Source organism: Nesoenas mayeri (assembly GCF_963082525.1).
Source record: "Nesoenas mayeri genome assembly, chromosome: Z".
Classification (NCBI taxonomy): domain Eukaryota; kingdom Metazoa; phylum Chordata; class Aves; order Columbiformes; family Columbidae; genus Nesoenas; species Nesoenas mayeri.
Genome location: NC_137542.1, coordinates 67,378,283 through 67,398,463, shown reverse-complemented (window position 1 = coordinate 67,398,463; position 20,181 = coordinate 67,378,283). Strand labels below are relative to the sequence as shown.

Here is a 20,181-nt window from a genome sequence, read left to right as displayed (position 1 = left end):
CAGGAGGAGACTGGCATGAGGATGAACTCCCATGGGCAGACACACCACCCTTCAGCACAGCAGAGAAGAGCTGGTCAGGCTGTGCTTGCTGCAGCATTGTGTTTGGGTGGCAGCACAGGGATGGTGGCAGCAGGACAGTGCCAGGCTCTGCTGACCCCAAAGGCTCTGTCACAGAGCAAAACATGGGCTGGCAGGGCCTCTTGGACAGTGGATGTGCAAATCATCCCTGCTCCCCTACCTCTCTCAGCAGTCATGCTCATCCCCACATTCCTGCAGCACTGCCCAGGTCACACAGACCTCCTCATCTCGCTTATTCTGGGCACCCTGCCACCTGGCCACCCGCCTCACGGCTGCTAGCCTGGCACCTGCTGTACCCACAGGACTCCAGTTACAGCCCTATAAAGGAGGCCAGGCAGGGCACAGAGCTGGGAGGGAACCGTGCTGGACACTTCACAGCTCCGTAGCCATGGGGAGCAGTGCTTTCACCCTGGTCCTTGTCCTGGCCCTGGTAACATGCGTCACCCCTGCAGAGAAGAAGGTATGGGGACAGTTGGTGGTGGGGATGTGGCAGACATGACACTGGAAGGCAGCATGGGCAGCCAGGGGGTGGTCTCAATTAAATGTCATTTTAAGCTGGGACAAGCAGGAAAGCTTTGCAAGTACCTTCTCCAGACAATGGGGAAGGTATCTCTGAGTGACCCTCACCCAGCCAGTCACCATCTCAACAAAGCTTTGCTCCCACAGGGAGACCATGCCCAGAGCATCCCCTCCCATGGAGTCTGTGCTCAGGGGCACCATTCATGGGGGAATCCCTTCCCATGAGGTCTGTACCCAGGGGTACAGTGCACAGGGCACCCCCTCCTGCAGGGTCTGTGCCCAGGAGCACCACACATACTGACAGACTGGGATGTGCCTTGCTGCACCATCCACTCTGCAGCCAGCAGCACCTGGGGGAGCATCACCCCAAACTGAGGACAGGGAGAGCCATGTCCTGCAGTTGTACCTGGGCGGTGGGAGGGATGGGACCCACCTCTGCACCATGTTCTGGGCCTTGTCCCTTCAGTGTCAGCTCAGTGGGCTGTGGAGGAATGAGCAGGACTCGCTGATGGAGATTTCAGCAGTGAGGGACAACGGGGACTTCCAGGGGAAATACCTGACACGGGTCACCCTCACCGGCGGCTGCGCCCACACCTCTCCACTGAAGGGTGTCCAGCAGCAGCCCATTGATGGGGTCTGGCCCACTTTTGCCTTCACCGTGCGCTGGGACAAGTTCTCCAGTAAGTGCTGGGACACCCTGGGTCAACATCATGGGGGCAATGGGAGCCACTTGGACAGCCAGCATGACTTTTCCTCTGCTGGAAAGTCTACTGGGTTATGCTTAGGTGCAGCTAAGCAGAGGAAAGCAGGGGTGCTTGCCCAGGGTGGGCAATGTTGGACTTGCAGGAGTCAGCCCCTCTGCACCCAGAGTCTCTACATACACCCCTGCTGGGCAGCACAAGGTGACCGCGGTGGGTCCAGACCCTATTTGGGCATGGGGATGCGGTGCTGCAAGCCTGGCTCCCCTGAGGGAGGTGCTGGGGAAGGGCAGGTCCTTGGGGAGGGGGAATCAGCTGGTGAGCAGAGGTGTCATCCTCATTGAACCTCCACCAAATGCTTCCCCCAGACGCCACCACCGCCTTCACGGGGCAGTGCTTCGTGGACAGGGGTGGAAAGGAGACGCTGACCACCATGTGGCTGCTGCGTGAACCCGTCGGGTCCCTCGAGGAGGACTGGAAAGCCACGAGGTAGTGGGGGGGACACTGGGGTCAGTGGCCCCACAGAGGGGCCCTCCCCAGGACCCCTGAGGACAAGCATCCACCTGGGTGAGGGGAGCACCCCTGGGAACCCCACAGCATAGGTTTGCAGTGGGGTTGCCAATGCCTCCTGGCTAGGGGCTTGCCCTGGCTAGAGGCATCTGGCAGCTTTTTGGGGTGAGTTGGGGGGCATTTAGGGACACCCCTGAGTAGGCTCTGTCTGTGGATTGTCCTATGGGATGTCTCTGCTTTCTGCAGGGTAGGCAGAAATGTCTTCATACGCAAACGCACCCCGAAAGGAAAGACCCTGCTGAGCTTGTCACAATCCTGTGAGGATGCAGCTTCACCCACGCCATGACAGCACCCTCCAGCTACACACCGGCCCCACCAAGGGAAGTAAAATCAGTCTCTCACATTAAAAAAAAAAAAACAAAAAAAAAAATTAAAAATCATGTCAGTTCTGGTCTGGTCATCTTTTTTTAAAAATCTGCCCTCACTTCCCCTCTGAGGTGGCTTCTGTCCCCATGGGTCCTCCTGCAGAGGGGAGGGCTCACTGCTATCTGCTGGCCACCGCTGTCCTTTCCCAGGGACATCTGGATGCCCTTTGATCCCTCTTGTCTAGCTCCCTGGGCTCATTCCCCACCTCATCCTAACCTAAACTTCCACCCCGAGCCATCACTCCCCACCTGCCAGCGGCAGAGGTGGTGTCAGCATCCCAAATCCAGCCGACTTCCTTGCAGCATCTTCATACTCATCCCCACCAGACACATTTCCAGCCCCAGGACTCCATGCTCCATAGGGCTGGGTGATGGAGGTAATGGCATTGGTAGACGTGAGATGTCAGTAAACTGCTTCCTTTGCACAACATGGCACCCGAAGTGAACACAGTTAAAGCCCCTGCCCCATCCCATCCCATCTCATCCTCCTGCATTAGAAGCAGGGATTTTACCATTCTGTGCTGCTGCATTTTGGCAGTGCCACTCTATCTGCCTTTGTGGACACCTGCCAAGCTTAGTCAGCTCTTCCAGTGTAGGGTTTTTGGCAGGTCCATCAGTGAAGATGAAGCCTCTTGAAGAAGCGTTACAAATATAACCCAGGGCCAGGACCACCAGCACACAACTGGTACAGTCTGTCCAACCTGGTTCATCCCCAGCAAGATCAGTGCACAGTGTCATGTGTGATGTGGAGCAGTGGCTGCCACTTCCCTGGCACCTCAAACAGGGCAGCTTGTCCCTGCCAAGCAGTGCGGAAAGGCAGGGGCTGGTGTCAGGCTGCAAGGATGGAGTATGGAATCCAGGGCAAGAGCCCTGACGGGGGATTTCTCAGGCCGTTGTGATAAGCCAGTCAGCTTGGGACTGTGTAAAAAGTGACAGTGAAGTGTATGTGTTAGGAGAGGGGTGGTTTCCACTTGCAACAGCCTTTGGGGCCATCCGGACCATAGGGAGAGGTGCGCAGCAGCAGCAGGGTCCTGAGGTGTGCTGGGCACTGAGCAGTGTGACCCCAGGGTGGGACTCCACCACCCGCAGTACCTGCATCGCAACCCTGCTCCTATTCGGTGCCCTGGAAACTGCTGTCCTGGGGACGGCATGTGTTTATGCAGCTGAATCCCACCTTAATTTTCAGTTGCCCACAGCACCATGCCTGCTCCAGGCACTGCAGTGAGCAGAGAGGCAGCTCAGGAATTCAGGGACAGCACACGCTCTATTTTGTACATCCAAAGCCCCTAGGAGCAGCAAACATAAGAGGTGCAAATACAAGGCTGGTCACATGCTGGGTGTTCAGCAAACACATTTGCTTGGGCACCAGTGCCTCCCTGTGGTCACTTCTTCCTCTAACTCCTCTGAAAACAAAACCAGCAAAATTAGCAGCTGGTACCCAGAAGATTCTGGGGAAAAGTTATTGCTGCTAAAGTAGGAGGCAGGGCGAGCCTCGCGTCCCATGCAGTGCTGCAGCCGCTGCCAGGAATGCCACGGCACCAAGTAGGTGACACCCTGGTCAGGCAGTAGCACCAGTAGAGCAGGGAGCTCTTAAATGTTTAAACAGGTAATAATTCCCAGCCTGCATGCACTGGAGTCAAAATCATGAGGAAGACAGTTAATGTTTTCCATGCTGCTATAAGGGCCTTAAAAATGGCCCAAGTCCCCACCTCACCTCACAGCCGTGCTCATCCCCACATTCCTCCAGCACTGCCGAGGTCACCCAGACCTCCTCGCCTCGCCTGTCCTGGGCACCCTGCCACCTGGCCACCCACCCCACGGCTGCCAGCCCCGTGCCTGCGGGGCTCCAGTTACAGCCCTATAAAGGGGGCTGGGGTGTAGGGTCGAGAGGCAGCTGTGCTGTGTGCTTCACAGCCCTGTGGCCATGGGGATTGGTGCCTTTGCCCTGGTCCTCGCCCTGGCAGTGTGTGTCACCCCTGCGGAGAGGAAGGTATGGGGATGGGTGGTGATGTGGATGTTGTACAGGCACCCTGCTAGACCCCAAAGCCTGCTGCTGGGGCTGCAGTGCCCAACAGGGAGCCAGCACTGGGATACTGGTACTGGTGGGACCAGCACTAATGCATTGCTGAGGGAAGTCACGGAGAGGCTGGGAGGGAGGGAACACTCCTGCAAGGATGCTTCTCGCTGTGGGAATCCAACCAGAAACAAAGCCATGCTCCAAAGAAACCACATTTCCCAACAAGCGTGCTGGGAAAGCAGCGTACCCTCTGCTTTAGCATTCGGGGGGGGACCTGCTCTCCTCCGGACAGCAGCAGCAAACAGCAGATGGGCAGAAGTCAATCAGTGCACCAGGTGCAATGCCCTGGTCAAGACAGCGATGCTGGTTGCACCAGCTTTGCCCAGAGTCTGCACCACATTCCCCATCCTTGGGAAGAGCCAGGGTGGTGGGGCAGGAGCAGGGTGCCTCCTACAGCTGGTGGAGCAGCCCAAGCCACAGTGCTGGCCTTGTAGTGCCTCCTCTCTGGGTCCTGGCGGAGTGACACCGGCTGCCGGATGGTCGTGTTCATCCTCAGCAAGGACGGTAGATTCTCCGGTTCCTACCTGCCGGGGTCTGCAGCCAGTGACCCCCAAATCCTCACATCACCGCTGGAGGGGTCCCAGCAGGACACGGGACTGGTGCCACAGCCCACCTTCTCCTTCACCGTGCACTGGCGGCTCCCAGGTAGGCAGGAGGGGGCTTTGGCCCTGCAGCAGGGATGCCAGTGGGACCCAGAGGGGTGGCTTTGTATCTCTTCATCGTGGCTCATGATTCCCTTGGACCCTTCCAGATTCGGAGGCAGCACGGACTACTGCCTTCCTGGGCCAGTGCTATGTGAGCACCAATGGGGAGGAGACCCTGCATACCGTGTGGCTCATGCGAGAGGCGGCTGACAGCCCCACCGAGGACTGGAAAGCCACCCGGTGAGAACCAGGTCCCAGCCACCTCTGTGCCACACTTTCCTGCACCCTGGAGCTGGAGAGGGGAGAAATCCTGTGGGATGAGGGACGGTGGGACTAGGAAGGTGAAATGGGTTTGTCACTGGCGATGAGCAGGTGCTAAGGAGCATCCCTGTGACCTGGCCAGCTCCTGCATCCCAGGTGTGCCTCAGGGTGGGTGACTCCAGGACAGGATCTGGCCCCAGCCAAATCCCCCAGGCACTCTCCTTGTATGCAGCAGCAAGAGAGCAGGACATGATGCCAGCACCCAGTGCAGCCTCTACCACAGCGTGCTGGTGCCCTGGGCATCGCACTCAGCACCCAGCGAGGCAGTGGAGGACATGGTGCCCCCACCTTGGGTTTCCCCTCTGTACTCAACAGCACAGTGTAGGGGAGCCTGGCTGGGTGAATGATCCAAATTTCACATTTCCTGCAGGATTGGCACCAGCATTTTCACCCGAATAAAATAACAGCAAGCAGGAAAATCCAGGAGGCACAGGACTGCGAGGAGATGGTGGTTTTCCCAGCCAGACTCTGCCCACACCGACATGCTGCATTTCAGCAATGCTCAGCCCACAGGTTGATGCTTTCCCAGGCAAGTTCAGCCCAGGAAGAAGGCTGGGCACCAGGTACAAAATAAAAGGTTACTATGGGGATGCAGAGCTTGGCTCTGGTTTCTGCCCTACCTTAAACCCCCTGGGTTTGTCTTGCTTCACAGTCACCCTCATGGAGAGGCTTCATGCAGCATCACCAAGGGCAGGAGGGTCCCTGGGGATAGGAGCTATCCCATGTCCCCTCCCTGACAGCGTAGAGCAGTGCTGCACTTGCAAACCTGCTGCTGTCCTGTGAGTAACTTGTTCCCCGGGGTCTCTCCCAAACATCCCCAGGGGTGTGGGGAGGCTGGGCTGTGACCAGGCAGCGGGATGATGCACAGCCTCGCTAGGACAGCACGTCCCAGGGCTGCAGGGCAGGCTCCAGGCAGAGCTTTCCCTGTGTGCGCAGAGCAGAGGAAGTTTCTTGGGGACCCGAATACGTGGGGCAGCTGCAAATAGCTTTTGCAGAGCTGGCAGCCTCCCATTCCCAGCCCCGGCGGATGCACTGCGGTGGCCAGCTGCCAACCCATCCAGGGGTGGGGAAAGCTCCCAAATGGCCTGTCCCAAGACAGCTGTGTCCCCAGAGCAATACACACACGGGGGTCTCCAGCCAAGCCCCTGCTATACAGCATGTGGCCAGGGAAAGGGAAGAGAGGAGACATACATCTGGCAACAGCTGGGTTTTTTTGAGGCATCCCAGCCCAACCTCTCCAGTTCCTGCCTCAGACACTTTGCCAAAGCAGCCCCAACGTGACCAGTTCCTTTGGGGGTTCAGTAGTCCTGGGGCTAAGGTGCCAAGTTTCGAGAACTGGGGGAACGTGGTGACTTCCCTGCTGTATTTCCTGCTGCTTTTTTAACCAAGTGCTCAGATTTCTGATAGTTTTTCTGTTTCCACCAATAACCAGCAGCTGGTGCTAGTGGATAAAAATAGGACGGATGCTGACCATGGGATTTGGGTTTCCCTTGAAAATGAGGTTATGCCTGTCTTCTGCTACCGACTGAAATTCCCACCTCTCTGAGAAACCCTGGTTCCTTTAAGAAAAGGCAAAACCTGATCTCTTTAAAGCCATGAGCAGGACGTGTTTTGTCCTGGCCACAGACCCTAGGCCCTCGCCAGCAACAGGAGGCAAATTTCACTTCATGCTTTCGTAACTTCCAATATGTTACTACCATGGAAAGGAGATGGCACTATCAACACTGGTGGGGTCACCAAACAAAACAGAGTTTCCATGTGGCAACACCCGTATGCAGCCTGCTGAGGGCTGAGCAGAATATTTTGCCCTGAAAGGCTCACGTTTCTGGTCTGTCAGTGTGTCCCCATGACGCTGACACAGGCACCTGCTGCAACATGTGCAGGATACAGGTCGACCTTGGGAATGACTGAGGCAGGGCAGCAGGGAGGGCGAGCAGAGACCATAACACCCACCTAAGCCAGAGTGCAGGGCTGTGTGTGCGTGCAGACATCGATACACACACAGTCTGCGCTCCGATCCCTGCAGCATGCAAGGGAAAGACGTCATGGATGGTTTGCAGCGAGGGTGAAAGGAATAGCAGGCTCCTCTTGTTCCTCTTCCTGATGGAAACAAGGTGCAAGTCTCCTCGGCCAAAGGATTTATTCCAGGCATTTTTATCATGGCTGCCCTCTAACCCAAGGTGTAAGACCCAGGCTGAGCTTCCTTCCTCTCACCAATTCAGAGCTGATCACCGTGGGACTAGCACAAGAACACAGAAAGCAATGAAAAACAGCAGCCCTGAGCCAACAGGGGCTGAGACCACAGAGCAGCCATCCTCAAAACTCCCAGTAGGAACATGTGTTCAGCTGCATTTGATGAGGAACCCGCTGCACTCACCCTGATTGTCACCCCAGAGCTATCTCTCCTCCTGACACTTGGCCAAGAAAGCCCAGCCACTGCAGAGCATGGTGCTGCCTCCATTACCCCTGGCCAAACACCAGCTCTGGTAGCTACTCCCTGCTTTTCTGGCAACACCACCGTGTTTTATTTCAGATGACTTATACAACATCTATTACTGCTGGGCCAGGGACTCCAACTGATATCAGTGGCATTACACACCCTAGCCTTGCACTGCAAAAAATGAAAGTGAAGTGAGGACACAGTCCTAGACCTTCACACCACACACAGCTCCTGGGGAAGGGTCTAGTGTTTCCCCTGGGATGCCCATGGGCTGCCTGGCCCAGGCATGGCAGATCTGCCCCTGCTCCTGTTTCAAGTGTGCTGTTACCTGTCCTGAGACAGAGCCCATGAGTGAGCCACCCCCGTGCTTGTCTCCCCTCCCCGAGCAGAGACACAACCTTCAATTTTATATTTCATTCACCTGTACAAGTACCCTCTGCTCCCCGAGTGGATTGCAAGCACAGTGATGCCTGCACCCACCTCCTCACTGGGCCCTTGTCCCCTCAAACTCCACACTGTGTTCTGCAGCCTGAGCTCAGGCTCTGTCTGAGCCTCCCACGGACCCAGTGATCACAAACCAGCCCTGGCTTAGCAACCACCTTGCATGCAATTCCCTCCCAGCTGCCCCTGGCCAAGGGGACGGGGCTGTTGCACCACCCTGGCTCTGCTCCACTTCCTGCGATTGTGCAGCTCCCCGTTACGAAAGCAGAGGTGGGGGCAGACACTGACTCCTCTTGCTTCCTCTGGGGGAAGCTGCTCGTTTCCGCTGCGCTGGGGGCTCGGGTACACGCAGGTCACACATGGGTGCTGCGTGCTCACAACATCCACTCGCCCCCAAAAGCGGTTCAAGAGTGTTTTCACACCCTTGAAAGGTGGCGAGAGCAGAGCAACTGCCCCACAAACTTGCGCTGTTCCTTAACAAGCCGCTCTGCACGGCCACAGCCACAGGAAGGCAGCGCACGTTCCCCTTCGCTAGGCTGTGAGAGTGATCATCCACCAGCCTCCCCTTGGTTCCTTCCACAACACTCCCAGCCCCTCACCGCAACAACCAGAGGACACAGTCACATTGATATTTACTTACATGTTATTAATAAGGAAATCATTATTATCCTGATCTAGTTGAAGAAGTCCCTGCTCATCACATGGGGGTTGGACTAGATTATCTTTAAAGGTCCCTTCCAAGCCAGACTATTTTGTAAGATTCTATGAAATGTCCTGAAGCAGGACAAGGAGGGATGATCAACAGGTACCACTAAGTTGCACTCCAGGAAAGGCACCGCTCACCAGCTCAAAGTGTCCCTGCTCAGCCCTGGGGAGCAACCAGAGCCAGGTGACCACATCACTGGGCAGGGCAGCAAAGGCCTGGCACATGAGGACACAGCTTTTCAACTGTCCCGTGGCCAAGAAAGCCTTCACAAGGGCAAGCAGCTCTGCTGCTCTCCGCTCCACAGCCCCTCAGCAGTCCCATGTCACGCACACCTTCTCCCTCAGGCCCAGAAGTCCTGCTCCCAGGGCTGTGGGAGATGAAAAGCCCAGCTCCTACAGATGGGAAAGAACACACACGGTTTGGGAAGGACTCCACATTACCTTCTCTAGCCAGGCCAGGAGCTGTGCCTGTGGCTCAAAAGCTAGCAGGAACAGGCGACATGCAGGGTCTGTCGCAATGGCAGGATCACTCCCTGTGAGGACACTGAAGGTCAGCTTGCTATCTCACATATAGGAATCATGCAACACTGCAGGATTAGAAGGAAGGGAACAAGGGACAGATGCTTGCAGCCATCAGAGGCAGCAAGAAGTGTGGGATGCAGCCTGTTCACCTCAGCCTGGGCAGGAAAGAAGCAGGGCAGCAGTCTCCATCACCGACTGCATCCAGCCAGATGAAGCACAGGCACCTCAGGCCCATCTGCCTTCAGCTTTCATGCCACATCCCCTCTCTGCAGCCCCAGGCTGCAGGCCACATCAGCATCCATTGCAAAGCTCCCAGCGTTTCCTACCCCATCTCAGATAGAGTCATGCTATAGATATACAGAGCATCAGAATAGGCCAACCTTAAAACAATTCCTCCCTGGTAAACCCTCTGAGCTGCCACCAATCAGGAGAGTATTCAGAAGAATCTGCTTTGATAGATTATCTGCTAACGCAGCTCTGTTTGTCCTGCCTGGCAGGGTGGCTAGAGTCACCCCGAGAGGCAGGAGGTGGCGGGGGTCACATCTCATTGGCATGGTGCTGCTGGATGACAACTCTGGCAGCACCTTCCATCCACTCCTGCCTCTTGGCTTTCCAGGCCGCCAGCATCGCTGCCTGCAAAGAGTCGCTCTGGGAGAGCTGCTCCTGAGGCTGGGGAGGGCCCAGCTCTGAGCCCGCTGTTGCTGGAGGGTCAGAAGACGAGTTGCTGTAGAAAGAAGATCTGAGATCCGGGTTAGGTGGGTTCTGCTCCTCTTCCCATGACTGACTGAGGCTGCCCAACAACGAGGGGTCCTCAGGCTCTGGAATGAGCCCCTGTAACGCAGCCTTCTCCTGCACTTCAGGTGCTGCCTGGTTCGGGAACTCGCGGATCTGCCGGGACAGCACTGCAAGAGAGGTAGAGCGAGCCCTGTCATTCCCAACCTCTCATCATCCTGCTCTGAGCACGGGCCATTACAGAGCCCATAGAGAGGAACACACTGTTCAGCCACAGCTGCCTTCTCCCAGGTGAGATGGGGAGAGGAATGCTGCACAGCTTGGTAATCAAGAGGGACTAGATCCCTCCAGTTTCTGGTATTGCCCCTGCAACAGGGCTGAGGAAGAGTCCAGAGCTGGGTCAAGACAGCAAAGCCAAACCTAGTGGTGACCCCTGACAAGGGGCTGCTGGGTTAGAGGCCCCCATCCAGAATTCAGGCTGTCTCTGAGGAAGGTGCTGTGCCTCAGAGGGCAGCACATCACATGGAGCCGCGTCTCAGCCCCCGGGCACTCACCTCTGAGCTCTGGCTGTGGCTCTCTGCCGCCCAATGAGCAGATGTTGGGGGAGAGAATGAAGCAGAAGGACAGAACCAGAACCTGGAAACAGGAGAACACCAAAGACCTCAGCAAAGGACATGGATAGCATCACCAGCCTCAATAAATGCCTCTCTCCCAAACTTTTAAGTACAGTAGAGACCCCTTCCCAGACACTGCGCCCGAAGCCACTCACCATGGTGCAGCTTTTTGCTGTGGCAGTTTTGGTGGTGGACTGGATCACCAAGGCCTGCAGTTTCCGCAACTGCTTGAGCAGTGACCTGCGTGAGAGCAGGCAACACCAATTAATATAGTGGCTGAATCAAGCCCTGCATGTTCCTCTCCTCCCCCTTTGCAGCCCTGGACAGGCCACAATCCCAAGAATAGGAACAGCGTTCCCCACACCTCCTGTCACACCCAGCAATGAGAACTCACATGTTCTGCTCCTGCAGCAGCTGCACCTTCTTCTCCAGCCTGTGGTTCTGAGCTGTGCAGGCTGCCACCCTTCCCAGGAAAGATGAACAGCACAGGGGAAGAACAAAGAGGTGTTGTTAGCCAACTGCAGGGACTTCACCAGTGTCTCTCCTCAGGTAATCAGCCACCACCTCTGGGTGGCTGAGGTAGATAGAATTGCTCCTGGAGTCTACTTGGCACCACCTGGAGCAAAGCCCAGAGAGTAATATCTCACACCAGGTTTGGGGAAGGATGAGCCCTGCCCAGTCCCCCAGAGAAGCGCCAGGCTAATCCCTAAGATTGCTCACTCCCAGTGACACACCAGCTCTGCAGATCCACAACATCAGGCTGTACTGCAACATAGCCTGACCTGGAGAATACGCTGGACTTTGCAGGCCAACACCTGGCTTGAACAGAGCAAGCTCTGGGCCATCTCCAAGCCTAAGAGAGCAGGGCAGGCTATGCTTCAAGCTTCTGAGCCCCCTGAGGAGAGCTGCTGCCCCACAGTCAGGCTCACTTTCTCCCCAGAGCTGGCAAGACTCCAGCAGCAACACAGCACAGCTGCTTGTGACCAACTACCCTCTGCTCCTGACACCTGGTAATGTCGTTAGCACAACTAACACCTTTTCATCAGGAGAGCACCATTCTCTGTAATCAAGCAAGTCACATATTTATTCCCTTCCCCTCATTATCAGGCCCTGAAGGTCCTGTGCACCAAGTAGACAAACCAAACAGATTTCTTCCTCCCCTCCCTACCAGCCTCAAGGTTCCTGGGCGCCAGGCCGGTTACTCCCTTCCTTACCAGCCTTGAAGGTCCTAGGCACCCGGCCAGCCCGGTGTTGTTGACGACCCTGTCACAGAGCAGGGAAGCGTAACAGCACACAGAGCACTGTCCACAAAACCAAGCAGTTACAAGTCCTAAGGGGAAACTCGGACCATAACTGCTGCTGGACAGTGAGACCCAGGACCCCCCCAGCCAGGGACAATTCCACCATCATCAGCTTCCTCCCACGACTGAGGAAGTAACTCATATTCCTTTATATAATTTTTGAGTCTGGATTATGATCATTATGTTGATACAGCAAACCATGTATTAAGATCTGTGTTCATCAGTAGAGGGTCCAGGTGATTAGAAATGATAAATTAAGTTTTATTAGGATCTAGGTGATTAGGAATTATAAGTCACAGGGACATGGTTTAGAAATAGACTTGACATTACTACGTTAGTGGTTGGACTTGATGATCTTAAAGGTCTTTTCCAATCAAAATTATTCTATCAATTCTGTATTATACTGCTAATAGATTGCACTACATTAATTCTCCTTGTAGAAATTTTGTGCTATTCTAACCATAGTATGTCAAGAACATTAAACTTAAATTTAAACTACAATTTAGTGCCCTCATCATTCTTCCAAGGATCCCTAACAGAATCTTTCTGTGTCCCCAGTGTCGGGTGACACTGTTGTGTACCCATACCGGTTTTCCAGGCCATCCACGTAGATCTTTTTCCTGCGACGGCTATTCTGGGCTGATTGCTTGTTCCGGATCTTCCGACGTATTTTCTTCAGAAGCCGCTCTTCAGTCTGCAAGGATCATTTCTCATTAGCAGTAACCCCAGGGCACTGGCGATCCAGCCCTCACAAATCCTGCGTACATTTCTGTGTTCGACCCACGTGCTTTTGTCCTCTGTCCCTCCCACAGCGCTGAATAAACTGCAGGAGCTGCAAGGCAAACCCTGGCCTGCTGTTGCAGCCAGCAACTTCCCTGGTATAGAAAAGTGAGGTAAACCTAAGGGAAATGAAAAGCATGCAGCTCATAAGCCACTGAGCAAGTGGGAAAAAAACAGCTGGAGGCATTTGTGGTGCAATTCCCTCCTGCAAGCAGTCGTGAGTGGTGAGACTGACAGCAGCCAGATCTCACTGCTCTCTCTGTATCCACCCAACTAGCAAAGCAGAGGCTGCTGTGCATAAGGAGTCCCCCAAGCCCTGAAAGGAGGAAAAGGACATCAAACCCTGCCACACCCTGCTTTCAACACAGCACTCAGGCACCAATGCTCTCATCAAGGCACTATCCTGTATTTTCAAACCCTGACTCTGGTTGAAGCATTCAAGTGGTCCAAGCCTGTTTGGCAGTTACAGGCGATAGCAAGGACTCACTTTGGTTAGTGGTAGACAGGTTGGTAATGAAACACCTTCTTTCTCCAGGAGCTGCTTCTCCTCCTCTGTCAGTACCAGCTCTGGGAAGTCAGACTAGAAAACAACAAAAATACACCTGCTTAGAATGCAAAATAAAGTGAGTCCACCTCAGAGCAGAGAGGACAAGCACACAGGACCAGGACCAACGCTCCCAAATCAGCATCATGCTTCTTCAGAGATATGCCCCAGAAGAGACAAGCCAGGAGAGGAGATGTGAGCAGAGCAAAGGCTGGGGCCCACACGCGTGGCAGTCAGTACCTGCACAATGGCTTCAGGCACAAGCTGGGGTTTGGCATCCACAGCAACAGTAGTGAGGAAACCAGAGCTCTGTTCCAGTGCCTTGTCTGAGCCTTCCAAATCTGTCCATGGCCCTGGGGAAGGAAAGGATCATAGGCCTCAGTGAAGCAGCACCTGATCAGCCAGCTTTGAGTAGCATGAAATCACAATTTTACAGCGGCAGAAAGACACTAAATTCAGATCTCTCCATTACTGCCTGGCAACCACCCAAAAAACTCCCCCGTGGGACTGCTTTTCTGCCTGTACCCAGGACAGAGAGAGTCCATGCACACCACTTACCAAGGTCAATGGAAACATCTCCTTCTGCCATTTCAGACCTCACACTTTCCAGCACAGGCCAGTCCTGATGGAGGGAATAGTTGTGATCAACCTGCACAATGTCTGAACTCCGAGGGCTGTCGGCAAAGTCACCGCTGGAGGTATGGGACAGCTGCTGATCCTCGTAAACACTACTGTCAGTCGTATAACCCTGCAGTGTGACTGGTTCATCTTCAAAGGGGCTCAGCAGTGAGCTGATGAAGTCATCCACCTCCTTGTCCAGCAGCTGTGGAAAAATATTTTACTCAGCAGGGACCCAAACCTCCTGAACCACAATCCAACAGTGATTCCTCCCAGAGAACTCACCCCAGGCTCTGGCAGGCCCCAGTCTTCTAGCAGACCGTCTTCCTCCCCTGGGATTTCAAGGCAGGGAGCATCATCCTTCAGGAGGAATTCAAGCAGGTCCTCATCTGCCAGGGCAGACAGTTCCTCTGGGCACGACATCTGAGCAGGACACCCAAAGTGAGCACAGGCTCCGGGGCAGACACCAACACTCCTTTGAGATGTCCCTCAGTCCCTGCCAACAAAGCCTCCATGTGCAACAGCTGCCAGGACCCTGCAGCAACAACCAGCCCACGACTATCTACCCAGCAAGGCTGTTGTACCAGCACTGGTGGCCCCACCACACCAGTTTCCCCACCAGACTATTGGGACCCAGCCACAGGATCCATGCTCCACCCAGAATGCAAAAGCTTCAGTGAGGAGAAGGAAAGTGGAAGGGCCACAGACCTTATGCCACGGAAAGCATGCAAGATCCTTCTGTTCCATTGAAACCCAAAGGTGTTGTACCCCCAGCATGCAGCCACTAGGACCTGCCTCCTGCCACAGGCAAATTACTAAGAGAAGTCATCGCTAACTAAAAGGTTAACTAGAAGGGTTTTATTAGTGATTAAACAATGATCAAATTATAATTAATCAATAACTGAATGAAAATGAAATGGTAATCAAATGGTGATTAAACAATAATTCAATGCTAATTAAACAATTATTTAAGTGATTATTTAAACAATCATTCAGGCAGCAGTCAAACACTCCACTATTCACTACACTTACAATAAAGCTATAGCTCTATCTATCTATATAACTGTCACTAGCATACAATATACTTTTAGGCTGAATATAAAATGCCACTTACCTCGCTGTGGATATCAGATGCCAGGTGAAGGGTCGGTCAGCCTCGAGCAGTGACTCTGAGAGGGTCCCCTGCCCCAGGGGAGTTCACCGCAGCGCAGCTCACTGTCAAACCACTGAGCTTGGCGAGCTCGGTGAGGCCACAGGCATTTATAGCGTGAAGCAACAGCCTTGTCTTCAAACTCAGCCTTGTTGTTTGTGCAAGCGTGCAGCTGGGGCAGTTTTATTTTTGTCTAGTCCCAGCTCGGGCCGGTGCTGTTATCTCCTGATAAGACATGGCCCAGACTCCTTGGTGCCTGAGGAGATGCTGCCTCGTGGGGTTCTCAGGGTTTGCAGGGCCACGGCAGGTTTGGTACCAGGGTCACCTGCATGTTTGTGATGCCTGAACCAAAGTACTGCTGTCAGTCAGGACCTTCATGTCTCCCCATTTGCTCTGTTAACCTTTCACATCTAGCTAACAGGTGTCACATTCAAATAAAATAAGAAAAAAAAAAAGAATAAAAAAGAAAAACCACAAACCCCAAACCACCCAAAAATAGGCAGCCAGGGCAGACCCCAGCCACCGGGAGCTGGAAGCTGGTGTGCGGGGCTGTCCTGCCAGGGGGCACGGCCAGCGGCAGGACACGGAACAAGGAGGGGACGCGGAGCTGGGCAGGGCCCGGGCAGCACCACGGACACTGGGGACTGTCTGTGCAGGGAACGGGCGCTGGGCAGGAGAGGGAAGGCTGAGGAGGGGACAGCAGCAGGCGGGAGAGGCGCCGCTCCCCAGCCCGGACACCCGCCCGAGGGACCCCAAGCACCTCTCACAGACCCAGCCATGGGGCTGCAAGCGCGGCGCCGGCCTGGGGCACAGCGGCAGCACAGCCCAAGGCCGGGCAGCACAGCCCAAGGCCGGGCAGCGCCGGGGCAGGGCCGCGGCCCCGGGCGCCCCACCGGCGGGCTGTCAGCGCCGCGCCGCCCCGGGGCAGGTCGCCCCTTGCCCAGCAGAGCCTCCCGGCCGCGGGTGGGGCGAGGGCGGCGGTCCCAGAGATCCCAGAGCAGCCGGTCCCGAAGCCCCCGGCCCGTCCTCACCTCCGCGCGACACGCCCGGCCACACCGCTTCCACGGCACCAGCAGTGACGTCACCCGCCTCCCGGCAGGTCCCGCGCGCTCGGCAGCCCCGCCCCTACCGGGGTGACGCGGCGGCGCCCGGTGCCCATTGGCCGGTGGCGCGTCGGTGGCGGGAGCGCGCGACGGGGCGGGGGCACGCGGCGGCCGGGAGCGGGGGGGGGGGGGGGCGGAGGGGTCGGGAGCGACCCGGGCTTGCCCCGGGCTTGCCCCGGGCTTGCGGGGGCCCGGAGGCGCCAGGGTGCGAGCAGCGGGCAGAGCGCGGCCCCGGGCAGAGCGCGGCCCCGGGGTGCGGGCGCTGAGCTGTGCCCAGCCCCGGGGCGCAGGGTGGGGCTGCGAGAGTGCCGGGAGACGCGTAGCCCCGGGCTTGAGGCCGGGGTGCGGGGCGGAACCGGGCGGAGCGCAGCTCCGGGACACCGTGTCGCGTCGTGCCGCCCGGCGGCGCCCGCTGTCCCGGCGCATGCGCGGCGGGGGGCGGCGGGGCGGGAAGCGGGCGGTGCCGCCCCGCTCTGCTCAGCCTCGGCGGGGCCGCCGCGCTGCTCCTGCCCGCGCAAGGTACGGGAACGGGGGACAGGGGAGACACGGGGTCCCGGTACCCAGGGAGGGGGCGCTGGGACACGGGGTCTTGATGACTGGCAGCGCCCTGGCTCCCGGGGGGCTACCGGAAACGGATGTCCGGGAGGAGCCCCCCCCGCCCCGGTTACCGGGGGTGCGGGGGGGAGTACCTTTCCGGTTACCGGAGCCTCCGTGCTTCTACCGGGGCTTCTGGCCCGGGCTGCGGTGACCCCGGGGGCTTCCGGGAGTCGGTCACGGCTTGACCGGGCTCTGGGCCGCGCCCCGGGGCTGGCGGCGCCCGGGCACTGACGCCATCGGGAGCCGGGGCAGCGCGGGCAGGCACGGGCGGGCAGTGCCGGGCCCCGTTAGCCGCGGCCTGTCCTTGCCCTGCCCCGAAAGAGCCACCCTAGGCCTTGGCCCAAAATCTCTGTTTGCCAGGCCCTGGCCAGCATCCGCACCCCAGGGGCCCCCGGGGACCAAGTGGGAGAGGCTGTGGCTACCACTCCTCGAACCGGGGTGGGGGGACGAACTTTGGTACCGGCTTGGCACGGGGGCGATGGTGTCCTCCTGCCCACCCTGCCTGTACTGGGGGGAAGTGAGTGGGAAGAGTGTCTCTGGCCCGTGGTGCGGTTTTGGGTGGGGACGCCAGAGGACATGCTCGCCATGGCTGCAGTGAAGCCAGGGCAGCTCAAGCAGGCAGCTCCCACTGATCATCCCGGGACAGGCAGCTGGTCGTGGCCCCTGAGGATGAGGCACTGGGGTGGTACATGTGGAGCTGGGGTCTGTGCTGTGGGGCAGGACTGACCCCCATTAGCAAGAGTGTGGGTCACCACTGTGCCCTGGCTGCAGCACCTAACTGGGCAAGGGAAGCCCTGCCCCATCCTCTGCCCGTTCCCTGCCAGGTCCTGCCCGCACCCCCGTGAGCTCCCCAGCCCTTTGAATCTGCCGGCAGGATGTCTACATGCTTCTGCCGTGGCTTCATCGCTGGCTGTTAGACCCATATTTGGTAGCAATAATTGTTTACTCCCTTCTCCTCTCTCCCTGCGCCTCGCTGCTGAGAAGGGGAGGGGACATAGTTTTGGGATCTTTAGCTTTGCTAAAGCCCACAAGTTGCCCAGGGAAGGGTCCAAAACCCCCCCTGTAGACCATGGGTTGAAACTCCCTAGTGCTTTATGAGCAGGTGATGGTTCATGGGGACCACTGGCCATGGATGTTGCTTGCTCACCGAATGGCAGTGGTGGGAGCTTAGTGCATACTAAAGTGTCGCATCCTGGAAGATTTTGAGAAGCAGCAAGGCTGGGGAGGAGGAAACAGCATCCTGTGGGGCACCCTCCTTTTTGGAGTTAAACCTTGTTGACTGCTGGACAGAGATGCCCCCCCAAAACCTGGCTCTGTTCTCCTTTCACTTTCCCGTTTCTGCCTGGCTACTGGCTCAGCAGCGGGAGAGTCACTTGCCCTGGCAAGCGTGGGTGCCCAGTTCAGGTCACCTGGTGGTATCTAGAGGCCGTGGTAGCACCCACTGCTCCCCAAGCACCACTGTTGGGGTGCTGTGCTGGAGGGCTGCCTCACGAAGGATGCAGGAGAGGCTACAGGTGGAGTCACCAGCCAGGTGTCCTGTCCTCCTGCCCTTGGCCTGCCTTGGCAGTGTGCAGTCTGGGGTTGCCACCATTTTTGCCCCCCACCTTTGGAGGTGCAGTGATGCCTGTCAGGAGCAGACATGCGTGGGGAAACACTGATGATTAACAGCCAGAGCTGCTTCACCTCAGCGTGGGTGAGCTTGCAGGCAGGATGCAGCTGTGATCCCCCAGCCCCACTACCCGTTGCCTGCTGGTTTCCCACACCAAGCAGGGCAAGAGGGTGCTCCCATCCCAGCTCTGGGTAGCAGCTGGGTGGTCGCAGGGGTGCTGTGGGGCCGAGGCTGGCTTCGTGGTCTGCTATGTTCCCCAAGAACAAGCTCAGCCCCAGCTGGAAGAAACCATTTTACTGTGCAATGCGGATGCACAGCTGAGAAAGAGGAACTGGGCTGAATCAGCTCAGCAGCACTCAGCACCATCCTGGGCTGCGGCTGTTGGCTCAGCCTTCCCATTGGCACGGGGCTCAGCCACCCATGCCCCAGTGCCTGCCGTGGCTGTGTGTACTGATCCCATACTGGAAAACCTGGCTAGAGCCAGGTCTGCCTTCTTACTGTGTTAATTTATGCCCTGGTTCATCGTGCTGTTGTGCAGATGCTGCCATGCATGGCCTGGTACCTGCCTGGCTGTGCTGGCCACACAGCCTGTGGAAAACCCCACAGTGAGGCAATTTGCAGCTGATAAAGCTTCCTGCAGCCAGCTTCCAGCCTGGGGGTGGTCAGGAGTGGGGCCTTTCCCAAGTGAAATTAGGCATTACCATAAAAAAGAAACACAACGCACCAAACCTAAACCTAATCCATAGTCTCCCTTAGAAAGGGCACATTAAAAAAGGCAAAATTGTTACATTTGAAGATTTGTTCTGGAAACTCATCATGAGTGTGCCAGCAGCCTGCTATCACTTTTTCTTTTTTCTTTTTTCTTTTTTTTTTAAGATATAAAACCTCCTCTGTAACTGTTCTCGCAGTGCCGATGCAAATATAGCAGTTCCATCACGTGACGGAAAACTTGCTCTCAGTGGTCCCGGCAAGGACACGGTGGTTCCCCGGGCCGGCGGCACTGCCTGCCCGCAGCCATCTCTGCCTGACCCTGCCTTTAAGCAGAGCCTGGAGAGCTCCATCACCACAATGGGTTTGCTCACCTAGTGTGGGGTGGGATGGAGGAAGCCAGGACAGCTCCTGGGTTGGGTGGCACCTCATCAAAATCCCCTGCCCCTCATTTTGCGATCAATTGGCTCAGGAGCGTGCTGGTGGCTCAAAGAGTTGCACGCAGCTTGGTATAAAATGCAGAAGTGCGTTAATCTGACTGCCAGCTCACTGCTCCAGTGCCTTATCTGCCCTTGCATACCAACAACCGATTGAGAATGGGTTTGCTTGCTCTGGAGATGAGCCAGCACAGAAATTTGGTGTGTGTTCATCACAACTTGTTTTGTTTGGGTTTTTTTGTTTTGTTTTTTGGGGTTTTATTTCCACAGGGACAGCTTGAATTTCGCCGTCCTTTTCCTTTATTTTTCTGGTTTGCAGCACTGGGCTCCCACGCTGTCTCATCCCTTATGTCTAGTCGGCTTTTCCTCCTCCATGTGGTACCCAGAGGGGAGAGGTCTGCGTTGGTGCCCTTGCAGGAGGCAGCAGATTTGCAAACTCGTGTGATTAATTGTCGTGTTTGCTGACAAATCTCTCCAGGGTTTGAGGAGGTGTACTTCTTAGGCAGCAGAGAGCATTTCTACTTTAGACATTGATGTCAGCAAAATTCAGCTGCTGGAGCCAGAACTGTTTCCCTAGACTATGGGAATTAAAATGAACTGTCTCCCTT

General features: G+C 56.4%; 4 protein-coding genes across 5 annotated transcripts in view; 3 read left to right on the top strand and 1 right to left on the bottom strand.

The window, feature by feature from the left end:
• Nucleotides 1–466: 466 nt before the first annotated feature.
• Nucleotides 467–2,513, top strand: LOC308051938 (avidin-like; the record flags this gene model as incomplete). Its single annotated transcript, XM_080362613.1, has 4 exons — nt 467–538; nt 1,064–1,277; nt 1,664–1,784; nt 2,052–2,513. The coding sequence occupies 4 exons, from the start codon at nt 467–469 to the stop codon at nt 2,149–2,151; spliced, it is 507 nt and encodes a 168-aa protein (XP_080218739.1). The 3' UTR covers nt 2,152–2,513.
• A 1,641-nt stretch (nt 2,514–4,154) lies between these two features.
• On the top strand, nt 4,155–5,676 carry LOC308051939 (avidin-like; the record flags this gene model as incomplete). Its single annotated transcript, XM_080362614.1, has 4 exons — nt 4,155–4,220; nt 4,742–4,952; nt 5,059–5,191; nt 5,643–5,676. The coding sequence occupies 4 exons, from the start codon at nt 4,155–4,157 to the stop codon at nt 5,674–5,676; spliced, it is 444 nt and encodes a 147-aa protein (XP_080218740.1).
• Nucleotides 5,677–8,778: 3,102 nt separating this feature from the next.
• On the bottom strand, nt 8,779–16,184 carry CREB3 (cAMP responsive element binding protein 3). Of its 2 annotated transcripts, XM_080362489.1 has the most exons (11): nt 16,151–16,184; nt 15,084–15,461; nt 14,255–14,465; nt 13,910–14,174; nt 13,592–13,704; nt 13,295–13,387; nt 12,615–12,721; nt 11,121–11,189; nt 10,882–10,966; nt 10,667–10,748; nt 8,779–10,282 (listed from the first exon to the last, which is right to left on the bottom strand). In XM_080362489.1, exons 3-11 carry the CDS (start codon nt 14,390–14,392, stop codon nt 9,918–9,920), a joined length of 1,317 nt encoding a protein of 438 aa, XP_080218615.1. In that variant the 5' UTR covers nt 14,393–14,465; nt 15,084–15,461; nt 16,151–16,184; the 3' UTR covers nt 8,779–9,917. The 2 variants fall into 2 exon arrangements, with proteins under 2 accessions (XP_080218615.1, XP_080218616.1); XM_080362490.1 differs by lacking the exon at nt 16,151–16,184 and having other exon boundaries at nt 14,255–14,392; nt 15,084–16,101.
• Nucleotides 16,185–16,681: 497 nt separating this feature from the next.
• Nucleotides 16,682–20,181, top strand: part of TLN1 (talin 1) — a 37,232-nt gene continuing 33,732 nt past the window's right edge. The window contains exon 1 of the mRNA XM_080362388.1: nt 16,682–16,741. The gene's annotated coding sequence lies outside the window, so the exon portion shown is untranslated. The remainder of the gene's footprint in view (nt 16,742–20,181) is intronic.